General features: G+C 36.4%; 1 protein-coding gene across 1 annotated transcript in view; it reads left to right on the top strand.

Annotated features, from left to right (window-relative positions):
- The window catches only part of LOC127857451 (uncharacterized), a 295,553-nt gene that overhangs the window by 158,425 nt on the left and 124,130 nt on the right, over nucleotides 1-12,998 (top strand). Inside the window, exons 9-11 of the mRNA XM_052393846.1 lie at nucleotides 5,717-5,837; nucleotides 11,084-11,268; nucleotides 12,237-12,376. Coding sequence (XP_052249806.1) covers nucleotides 5,717-5,837; nucleotides 11,084-11,268; nucleotides 12,237-12,376 — 446 coding nt within the window. The remainder of the gene's footprint in view (nucleotides 1-5,716; nucleotides 5,838-11,083; nucleotides 11,269-12,236; nucleotides 12,377-12,998) is intronic.

Below are 12,998 nucleotides of genomic sequence, written 5' to 3' on the forward strand. Positions count from 1 at the left end.
AACACATTCATAGTACAATAGTAGCACAGTATTGTATTATATTCGTGTTTTATAATAATATACATGACGTAAAGAAACATGTGGTTCGTATGGTCCGATAATCTGGGCCGTATGGTCCGCCGACCTGGCCCGTATGGTCCGCTAATCTGGGCCGTATTGTCTGGGAGTATGGTCCATGTTCCGTATGGTCCGTATATACGATGTCATGTATACCGGCCTGTCTCCTGCCTGCCCTACCAAACCGGGCTCGTCTTCATGAACCAAATTCGAAAAACTGTCACATTTATGTAAACAAAAACAAATACATTAAAATACAGAATAATCATGTCCCTTGCAATTACATTTAAACACCTTAAAGAACGAAAATCCTTGAACACAAGATCGATTCCAAATATTTTTGGTAACTCAGTCTGAAAATGAAGATACTTTCAGTATGGCAGATTAAAGTAAACAATCAATATTAACTCTTTTCATAATTATTCATTTTTTAGTAATAAATAATATGTTGGTTACATTTATGACACACTAATTAATTACATCAGGATTTCTCTTGAAATTTTCGTCAGTGTCCTCCGATCCATATTCACTGCTCACATTCTTGCATGTTTTTCGTAAACATGATATTTTGGTAATACATGTGGCATCTTAAGTGTTTGCAAGATTTTTTTCCTTTATTTTGATTTAGTGACCATGTTTTTGACCCCAAATGACCCAATTTCAAACGTAATGCTAAAATTGCATAGAGATTTGGCAATAAATGTGAACACTATAGTGTTTTCAGGCGTTTGCTTTGGACGATTTCTTTTAACTTGAGGATTAAGAAGATCGTTATCGGCGTGACTACAAGCAATTGACGTTGATATGCCTACCAATAGGCCAAGGCGTGACTACAAGCCATTGACGTTGATATGCCTACCTATCGGCGTGACTACAAGCAATTGACGTTGATATGCCTACCGATAGACCAAGGCGTGACTACAAGCCATTGACGTTGATATGCCTACCGATAGGCCAAGGCGTGACTACAAGCCATTGACGTCGATATGCCTACGATAGGCCAAGCAAATATGACTCATAGAATGTGTAGACAGCGGTCATAATATAATGCAAGAGTCCCGAGTCCTTGATCAATGCCCTTCGATGCTGTCAACCTCTTTGGGGTCGTGCTGCAAGTAGACGATTCGAGATAAGGGTCGTTGTGTATTTTCTTGGTCCAACAACAACGTAAAATCGTACAGACTCTGCGATGATTTTATTTATTAAATGATATTTTATTAAACGTGTTAGAGCCTTCATCCTTACCTCGATAGCAAACAGACACAGAAATACAAAATGTATAAGGTAAACCACGATAATTAAGTTGCCTTCAGAAGAAGTAATAAGAGGGTGTTACATAAAAAATCGGAACAGTGTGTATTTCTGCTTAATGTATTTCAACCTTAGGCACGAAAACATGATGAATTAATTGCATAATTACAATAAACGTTAACGTTAAATTTGTTAAATACCATTTAGTTTCACATATTGTTTCACATCCTGCGTGTCGTTTGAACTAATCTTCATAGATTAGTGACATTGTTAAGATAAATCTGTGGATTGTATGTGAATGAAATTTGGACTCAAAACACAATCATTTGCAAATTTATAAAACGCTTATTTCATTGATATTATGACACCAACTCCTCTGAACTCTTACTTATGATTTATATTTACCAAAGTTGTTCCGTTAAAATCACTTTTACTTATTTTTGTTTTAATGGCCAGAAGGAACTCATAGAGAAGCATATACAACATTCTGATTTTTTTATGAATTGTATATTCTTCTTTTTGTTACAATGGTATAATCAACTGCGGTGATTGATGCACAAATAACTATGTTAAACTTAAAGAAAGAAAGTTAAAAGAAATAACATTGTACATACTGAATCATCTCCAAGACGAACAGGAAAACTACTGTCTGACATGTGTTAATGAGTTCACTGTCAATTGCCAAGTGCACAATTCAAAGGATAGTCAGGGGACAATATATTTAAAAGCGATAAGGAAATTATTACAAATTTATGTTCCGTATAAATATTGTTCCTTTCAATGAGTATGAAAGTGGCTTGATCTTGAGGTTTTTGTTTTATTCATTACCTTAATAACTTTTTGTATTGTGAATTAAAGGGACTATTTCTTTATTTTAACATTTTATATAGATGTTTGTGATGTATAGATGTATTTAAAACATGCGAACTTGGATAAGTTGTTACACATGAAAGGTATGGGATTTACAATAGTTGTGCTAGAAAATAATAATATTTACGAATATACGAAAGGAAATCATCTTCTCTTTGTGAGAATTATATTTCATGTTGACAGAAGGAGCCAATAACATCGCCACAGCGCATCTGGTACACTTCTTAACGGATAGCTGATTTTGACCGATTCAATGTGACACATTTATGAAAAAGTCGACATTTGTTAGGAATATTAAATGTTTTGCTTTTACCTAAACATATTTGCTGGATCGCCTGTGACGGTCATATTTATAGTGCTTATTTCCTATTTTGCACCATTGGCAGTTTATCTGCTGATGCCAAGTTTTCTCGTTCTTGTGCCTATTTATAACCCTATTTTTTTAATTTGACAAATCTATTCTGAACAACCTCAACCATTTTGGTAACTGGAAACCCTATTCCTTTTCTGAGCTTAACGCCCAGATGCATGATCTGGAGAAACATTCAGTGTCTAAATCACAGTGAGATCCTCCTTGTCCCCCTAGGCCGCACCAATATGCAGTTCTATTAGTTAGGGGTATTCGACACATCTGGGCACCAGAGTCCTTTTTTCAATAAAGTGTTGATGTAGCTTTTGGTTGTTGCATAACTCCGAAGAATATTTGCCAGACTAAAGAATAACATCTGTCATCAACACTGAACAATACATCTAAATTGCTGCATGGATTTGGCCGTTGGGGAGAAATATGTCAGACATCCGGTACCAATCCTTTTATCGAGACTACTCTTATCAGGTTTCACAATTTGTTCAGTCAATATGAACAGTATCTCTTAAACTTAATGGGTTTACCATTAGGCAAAACAATATCACTAGAGAAATACGTGTGATGAACCGCAAATAGAGATTTGCGAGAATAGTACGTCTGAAATCAACATACGCACTTAATGTAAACATATTTGAAATAAACAAAAACGTAGTAAACTAGATAAACTACTAAAAGATTTTTAATTTGTTTACATATTTCTTTAAAAGTCTTATACACGCATGACCCCTTCTTTAAAGTCAGTGCATTTTCGTCACTAAAGGGGCCTTTTCACAGATTTTGGCATTTTTTAACTTATTCATTAAATGCTTTATATTGATAAATGTAAACATTGGATCGTAAAAGCTCCAGTAAAAGATCAAGAATAAAATTAAAAAAAGGAAAAGAACATTGCCCGGAGCAGGTTTCGAACCAGTGACCCCTGGAGTCCTGCCAGAGTCCTGAAGTAAAAACGCTTTAGCCTACTGAGCTATTCCGCCGAATACACATACTTGACGTATTTTATACCTTATATAAGCAATCTTCGTAGTTTCACAAAATTTAACGACAAAAACAGAACTCTCCAAATTATTCAATCGTTTCGCGTTGCAACGCTTTATAATTTTTAGGTTTTAAAATCGTCAAAAGATGCATATAATGGCTATATTAGACCATGGTAAATGTTCAGTATTACTGTTTCCTCACAAATATCATAACTAAAACGAAAATGTGCGAATCTGAAACAACTTTTTTTCAATTTTGTCAATTTACCAAAGCGTGAAAAGATCCCTTTAATATATGCTATGTCATCAATTCCAACTTATTTTCAGGCTCGTCAACAACCTCATGTCAAAATGTACTTGTCTGCAATCATATGTTGTGTGGTGATTACTACCTGTATAGATGCCAGTAAGTTTACCTTCTATGATTTATGCAATATTACAAAGAGAGACACAACTTCACAGATTTTGTGCAATCATATTTTTAGAGTAATCGTATTTATTCTAAGTCATCAATATAACAAAGTGAACATGTTGGTAATTATTGGTTGCTTGGTTGAGATTTTGAAGATTGACTTCCATTGGTTAAACAATTTTAGTGAGAAAAGCTTACTTGTTAATGGATATTAACAGTTTTTTCCGAAAAAAATCAAGTTCTGCTTTCGCCTTGTCGTTAAATTTTCTTTTATGCTGAATGACCAAAACATTGAACGAACCTTTTCATCTTTATTATGCACTTTAAGGTCGCGCATACATATAATTCAATAAATTTAGTATATACACATGTGAGCATATGGCATAGAGTTAACATCATAAATATGTAGCTTATACATGGACAAAGGGTTGTCAGTGTACATATACTACAGTTGTATCTATTAAAATATTTGGAAACAATTTTATTGGAATGATACATATACATAAGAACAGTAAATTTCAAATCAAGAGTTACTAATTTGTATTCACTTCATTATAGTTTGGTATTTGATATTGCTAATTTAAATTACACTCTTGAAATATTTCCTTTGTTTATTAGTTTAGTTTGAATATATTTACTTTATCTTGATTGCATCGAAAGCCAACGGCTTATTTGAAATGCTGTTCAACCTGTTTTCTGGGACTTTAACCAGTAGTTGGTATCGATGGGGAGATGTAAACGCCCCCCACACTGGGGATCGAACCCGTGACATCCAGTACACCATGATACCCAATGTGCCATGGCGACCTTTGATAATTCTTGGTTTTCTTTATGCACATAATTATGTCAATGCAACGTAATAGAATATTCCTTTATTGTCCCCTACCGGTTTCACCGGAGGGGACTTATGGTTTGCGCTCTGTCTGTCAGTCCGTCAGTCAGTAACACTTTTCTGGATACTGCGATAACTTTAAAAGTTCTTAATATTTTTCCATGAAACTTGACTGATTGATAGATGGCAATAGGGACATTATGCACGTCATTTCATGTTTTCCTACATAAAAAATTCGGGTTGCTATGGCAACAAATAGACTAGAAATATTGCTGAAAATGGTGGTTTCTGGATCCTGCGATAACTTTAAAAGTTCTTAATATTTTTTCATGAAACTTGAAACATGGATAGATGTCAATATTGGAAATTTGCACGTCATTTCATTTTGTTCCTACGTCAAAAATGTTGGCTGCTATGGCAACAACAAAAAAAATTATTCTGACAATAGTGGAATTTCTGACAATGGTGGAACCGGTAGGGGACTATATTGCTCGGCAATAGTCTTGTAATTGATCTATTTCTTTTAATTATATTATGGAAACTAATATATTGAACATAACAGTATATGAATATGTTCATGCTTTAATTTTAGTTTTATATTAATACTGTAAAGATATAAATAACCATGTGGTAAACATTTGAGTCACACATTCAGGGAAAACTTTGATTAATGCATGTGTGTAACATATCATCCTTGATTAATTTGTGCAATCTGCACTTGCTAATCTGGAAGGAGACATTCCACTGTTATAGTACTTTTGGGCAAAAGGAATTCTCTTCTAAAGAAAAATCCATTATTGGTGGAATGTGTCATCCCGGATTAGCCTATGCGGACTTCACTGGCTAATCTGGCACAACACTTTTCGCACATGCATTTAGCCCAGTTTTCCCAAAGCCAGCTCACTCCATCCTTGACCCTGCCTCTAACTGTACCACTTCTATACCAGGGGGTACTCCACCCAAGATCTCCATACCACAGGGAAATAACTGGCCTAAACCCCTCATGTACATCCGTACGGGCCAAAACCGCACGTTCTCTTGTGCTGCGACAGGGTCTGCACCACTCAAGTAAGTTTACAGAATGAAGGCAAGGTTGTGTTATTTGTTGTTACTTACAAGTTTTATTAAATACAGCATTTTAAGTTGTAGGCACTTAAACCTAGGTTGTTATTGCATTCAGGGATATAAACTAATATTTACGGTATCATGTTGTCTACACATGCAACAATTCTAGTACTTCACAAATGATTTGTTTCTATTTGAACCTAGTAAAATTGGGTTCAATTATAAGGCATTAGGATTATCAAAGCTTCACTTTGTAATGTGATTGATTGAAATTGCAGTCTGTGAGAAAGGTGACTGTTTATCTTCAAGTTTTAAAGTCGACTGTTAATTTCAAATTTAAAAGGTGGATGTATTATTAGCCCTTCAGCCAAGTACCCAAAATTTATGTTGGGTGTACCAGTAAGGCGGGAAAAAACTACACCTATATATCTTGGAAGATGCATGCCAGTAGCATATGAAAATGGTTGATAACAGTCTGGCACTGGCAGCTTGTGGTATTTTTTTCTCCTTTGAAGATGGGGCCTCAATCAGCTTAATTTTCATAAATTGTCTGGGAGAAATTGAACCGAAGTAGGGTCAATATACACTTTGACCCCCCCAAAATTGCTACAAAACGTATTTTAACTGATCCTGGTAGAGTAGAAGGTCCTTAAAAACATATTAAAAGTTAACCACAATAGGACCTCCGGAAAGTTTTTTTTTCAAAATGGCCGTCAAGATGGCCGCCGAGACCTATTAATGATCATAACTATGTAAGTATCCAATCAAATTTGATGAATTTGGTGTTTATAACTAGATTTCAAGGGGCAAAGAACACATAATGATCATCAGAAATTTTTAAAGTTTAATTTAGTACACACAAACTCATCATGGCGTCGAAAATGACCGCCAAGATGGCCGCCAAAACCTATTTATGATCATAACTATGTATATATCAACTTAAATTTGATGATTTTGTTGTCTATTCCCAGGTTAAAGGGGGTAAAGAACACAATAATATCATCACACAAAGTGTAAGTTAATTATGTTACACAGAAATTTAACATGGCCTCCTAAATGGCCGCCAAGATGGCCGCAATGATGGTCGCCAAAACCTATAAAATGATCATAACTATGTTACTATCCACGCAAATTTGACGATTTTGGTGTCTATACATAGGTTTCAGGGGGCAAAAGAATCCATTAAGGTCATCAGACATTGTTTAAGTTTATTATATTACACACATATCCAACACAGCATCCAAAATGGCCGCCAAGATGGCCGCCAAAACACATTTATGATTATAAAATATAACTATGAAACTATCCACTCAAATTTGATGAATTTGGTGTATATACGAAGGTTTTAGAGAGCAAACAACACATTAATATCACATTTATATCATCAGTCAAAATGTAAGCTAATTATGTTACACAGAAATCCAACACGGCGTCCAAAATGGCCATCAAACACAATACGAAGAACCACAAGTCTATAACTGGTTACTCAAACGTTATGGTTGTTATGTAAAATGCCATGGTTTAGGAGACAAGAAACACTTTAATCGAATTGAGGATATCACTAAGGAGTTGAATCCTCATAACATCCAATTTACGACATTTGGAAGAGAGAATGAGCCAGCACATGACTTTATGATAGGATCAGGTTTTACTAACTTCTGTAGATTTTTTATTGTTGCTGAAAATCATTGAAGATTAATAACAGCCTGAATAAACACAAGTTCTTTCAAAAAGTTAATATTATACACTTTGCGTTCCTTTGACTATTTATTTTCATTCAAGCGGAAGTAGATGGTCTTATTGTCCCTTTCGGAGTAATGCAGGATCAAGATGAGCAAATATGTATCCTCGCCCACCAACGTTGTGGTGCTACGACGGGATCGTTATACTGTATTTAACAATTTGAACGTCTGCATCCCCTGAAGACAGAACAACATAGCATCCCATTTTAGTCAGAGTTGTGCTGATCAGAGCAATCATGCCGGCATTGTTTCTGTCACGAGACAAAAAGTCTTCCTTTTTTTGCATGAGCATTCTGTTTCTTTGCTGAAACTCACAATATGATTCACGTTTCCGGTGCGTTTTGTCTTTGCTATAATCACCGTCTTCGTAGCCATCGAACCCCACTGTCGCTTGTCCGTAATGCCTTTCAATGAATCTACATAAGACTCGGCTATTGCGTTATATGAGTCGCTCTTCTCCATGGTTAACGATGCAGCAAAGTGCCACCATCATGCATCTGTTTCATGAATACAGTTCATCACAGCCTCACATGATGTGTCTACAGCATACTCTCAAATTTCCTGAGCGATCTGAGGCTTATCTGCTGTACAAAGTATGTTCTTGGCTTCAGGCAACAGGATGGGAGCTCAGTTCATAAGACAATACGACTGCCAGGGAAGGATCTCCATATTTTGACACCACCAGGAAACGCTGGAACAGAAGAGCAGGATCAAAAGCACTGTCAGAAGCGATCTTAACAGCCAAGCAATTCATATTCATAAGAGATTTGGCTCTGTATTTCTCATGAATTTATAAGCAAAGATCAACTTTCCTATGATATCTCTTATAATCGTTTTCCCAACCGCCTCAATTGCATGAACATTCAAATGTGACCCAGCCACTATCTCATTGACCGTGTTTCTGAGAGTAGGGTCAGCTGTGTATGTTGATCAGGTTGTAATTTGTGTCTGCATTTTCTCTAGAGCAGAAGAATCCCATTTGATGCACGCTTCAGTTGAGTCTTTGTGTTGTGGACTTGTAGTATAGGTAAGGTCTGTGAAATCCTGCATCGCACTGTTGTGCTCGGATGTTGCAGATAGGGTCCAAGGGGTTTGCATTTCCTCAGCCATTCCACTGCCTTGAGTTAGATCACATGTGCTATATAAAAACATCATCAATGTTTGCTCAATAACAGGATCAAGTCCTAGCCCAGCCCAGCACTGATGGCTCCTACAAACAACGTGAAAACCAATACCGAACTTTCGATAAACGCCCGGGTGCGTTTTCTCTAGGTTGCTTATTTGCTGCAGATATATATAGTAATACGCAGATTGCAGGTAATGTATCCAGCAGTAGCAAAGATGGATAGCAATTTGGGCAATGCCTTATGCATCAACCAACACCCAGTTCGATATGCTTTAGTCAACACCATTGAATTGTTAATCATAAGCTAATAATTCAGCCATACTATGCTTGTCTTTGAGGTCTGGACAATTTCATGTGTCTACTTCTCTGTAGCCCTCTCGAGTTTTATCAAAATCGCATAACATATCATCTGCTAGCGTCGTTTTGCCCCTCAAAAGGGAAGATTACAAATCCTTGGCATGATCCAGCAGCATCTGAATGTCTGGATCTTCCTTGTTCATTTCTGCTAAAAGCTGGCAGTGTATGCACTTTTCAATAATAAGATGGTCCCGTGAAGCCCCCTGGACAGATTTTTGTGTCACAATGTGCACAATTACATTTCTCAATAGACAGCCTGTTTTGAGAGCGGTTTCTTACATGAGGGATCCTTTGCCCCCCCCCCCCCCGCAAGTTCATACGTTTATAAAACATCCCAAATTCTGAACAACATTTTCAACTACTTTGTGGCGCATCAATGATGATTTCGGCAGCTTTCCAATTCAAGGGCTGTTCAAACGTTACAATGGTGTGAAGGTTGTGGCAAGGTTGCAAACTAAGACTTATGTTGACAGAATACACGCTTTGTCCCCATTGTACATATTAATCATAGGCAAGAATATGATTGACAACAGCCCAGGGTACTGTCTTTGCTGATGCAAAATACGCATTATTCCATGCCAATTCAGTGTTGCCTGAAGCTGAAAAATATCGATCCTCTTGTCAAAATCGAGAAACTGCGACAGTTCCATACTATGGCGTTTCACATAACAAGCATCACGTCAAAAGTAATGGACTTACGGTCCTTCGTATTGTGTCATTGGACGCCATGTGAGATTTATGTGTAACATTATAAACTTTAACTATATCAGACAATTGAAATGTGTTCTTTACCCCTCGAAACCTCGGTATAAACAACGAAATCATATAATCTGAGTGGAGAGTTACATAGTAATGATCATTAATAGGTTTTGGTGGCCATCTTGGCGGCCATTTTGAACGCCATGTTGGATCTATGTGTAATATAGTAAACTTAAACAATGTCGGATAATCTTAATGTGTTCTTTTCCCCTTGAAACCTATGCATATCCACCAAAAGAACAACAACGCCGTGTTGGATTTGTGTGTACTATTGTTAGCTTAAACAATGTCTGATGATCTTTATGTGTTCTTTGCCCCTTGAAACGTAGGTATAGACACGAAATCCATTGAAGTTGAGTGGATAGTTACATAGTTATGATCATTAATAGGTTTTGGTGGATATCTAGGCGGCCATTTTGGACGCTATTTTGGATTTGGGTGTAATATAATAAACTGATACAATGTATGAATATCTAAATGTGTTATTTGCCCCTTGAAACCCATATGTAACCTTAAAAATAAAAATTTGAGTGGATATTTACATAGTTATGATCATTTATAGGTGTACACTATTGTACACTTAAACAATGTCTGATGATCTTTATGTGTTCTTTGCCCCTTGAAACTTAGGAATAGACACCAAATTCATCAAATTTGATTGTATAGCTACATAGTTGTGATCATTAATAGGTATTGGCAGCCATCATGGCGGCCATCTTGAAAAAAACTCTCCGGAGGTCCGATTGTGATAAACTTTTGATATGTTTGAAAGAAGCTTCTACTCTACCAGGTTCAGTTAAAATACCTTTTGTAGCAATTTTTTGGTGGTTGAAGTTTTTTTGTTCATATATTGACCCTACTATTTTGGTGGCTCGCTAGTTTTTAGGAACTTTTCTTGCAATCTCATTAATATTCATAGATATACAAATGTACTAATTTGCATATTTAATTGCAGATCATACTAGGTAATAATCATAATCTTCATTTTAACACCAAACTTTTTTTCTAGAACCAATTTTAAAGAAATATTTGAGAATTATACTAGCTAAACTAGCTATTTAGTCAAAGCCTGACGGTTGCCATAGAAACAGCTCAATAATAACTTATAGCTGCCCAACTGAGATTGTTATCACACATTTTGTTACTTTATATTGAGTATACACTCAAGTAAGATAGGTGTTGTTTTGCCCCCCCCCCCCCCCCCGAGTAGTAAACCCCTACCCATCTGGCTGATAGACTATATCAAGTTTCAATGCATGTTTCAGGTATGAATGGAGATTCAATGGAGAAAAGTTAAATGCTCGCGAGAAGGAAGCTAGATTTGACCCCAACACGGGATCTCTGTTTATTGGTGTGTATTTTAACGAGCAACTGAACGGAGACTATCAGTGCATCGTATCCAATGAATACGGCACGTCTATGACACCATACTTACGTATTGCAGCAACAGGTTGGTTGGATCTGTGCCCTTATTTACACATTTTCTTATTTTTTTTAAATGTTTTTATGGTATAAGAATAGAAATATGATATGTTATTAATCCATTCAAAATACACAAGTATTTATTATTAAGAACAATGTATTTTGAACAAAAATAGTATGTGTAGCCATTATTTAATCAAATGCTTAATGTATTTTTCTTAGTTCTAAGTCTGTTCTTTTTTCTTTAGTCTAAGAAAGTGCGCTTGAATACTGGACCTGAAAATGCAGTGCTCCAGCTAGGTCTAGATAGAAGAGCGTCCCGCCCTGCCCTTCAGATGCCCTGCCCTATTATTATTTTTTTACAAAATTCTGCGCATCAAAAGTGCCCTTTTGACAAAATAGCCCGCCCTTCTGCCCTTTTCAAATCCTAGCTGGAGCACTGAAATGTGATGTGCCTTTGTAAAGCTGAGCACTTGTTAGTAGAATAATGTGAGCTGTGTTCTTAGAAAACTGGGCTTAACTCTTTCAGTGCGGGAACCGAATTTTGAAGGCCTGTGTAAACAGTTTGGATCCAGATGAGACGCCATAGAATGTGGCGTCTCATCAGGATCCAAACTGTTTGCTATTCTGATAGTATTCTTTGAAAAAAATCAAAGAAAATGCTAATTTTAGAAATTCAGCAGACAGCATTTTAGCAGACGACAAATTTCCCAGCATGCAAAGGCTTAATGCGTTTGGGTACACAGGCTTATCAGGGATAACGCTTTCTGCCTAGACTGGTTTTTCTCTTAAAAGGGACTTTTTAAAATAAAAATAAATCCAAAAAAGCGGATAGTGAAGCCCTTATTAGTCTGCGCAGACTGCACAGGCTGATCTGGGATGACACCAGGCTGATCTGGGATGACACCAGGCTGATCTGGGATGACACTATGCACATGCATTTTGCCCAGTTTCTCTAGAACTCTGCTCATAAAAACACCTTATGTCCTATTATAGTGGCCAATGCGTTCCCTGGTGGGGATGGAACGTTCCCAGACAGTGTGGAGGCGTACAGGAGTAATTACTTGAAGATGGACTGTATCAATGTCCCCAAGAGTGTCCCGGCATGGACATTCAACTGGCAGAGAGGCAAAATGGTAGGTCGCTATGAAATTCAGCATGAGTGGTTGGTGAAATCAAGACTTTGGGCCGGGGAAATTTGTAGAATTTTCTAAAAAAAACTTATATTTCTGTTTTTTCGAAAGTGACACTTTTTTGGCATTTGGGGAAAATAGCACTGTTTTTTTGGTATTTTGGGGCAAAACAGCGACATTTTGGGATTTTGAGGACAATTGTCCATATCATTTTGGATGTAAATTCCTTGGGTAAGATTTGTTTTATGTTTAAATACTAGTGTATAATCTGAAATAATGTTTTCTGAGGGCATGACATCAAGAAAAGACGAAAAAAGTCAGGCAGTTACTCTTGTCATAGACAGCAAAATCAATGTTCAGTATTGTTCAGCTTTTTCCAGACCATGAACGAACAATCGGAGCATTGCCATAATATAAGTAGTTACATTGTTATTGTTATTTAAGTAGTTACATTGTTATTGTTATTTAAGTAGTTACATTGTTATTGTTATTTAAGTAGTTACATTGTTATTGTTATTTAAGTAGTTACATTGTTATTTAAGTAGTTACATTGTTATTGTATGATGAGACAGAAAATATAATTAGATGTAGTCATAATGAACAAGCAATATTTTATCCAGCTTCA

This window comes from Dreissena polymorpha, chromosome 14, assembly GCF_020536995.1.
Source record: "Dreissena polymorpha isolate Duluth1 chromosome 14, UMN_Dpol_1.0, whole genome shotgun sequence".
NCBI lineage: Eukaryota > Metazoa > Mollusca > Bivalvia > Myida > Dreissenidae > Dreissena > Dreissena polymorpha.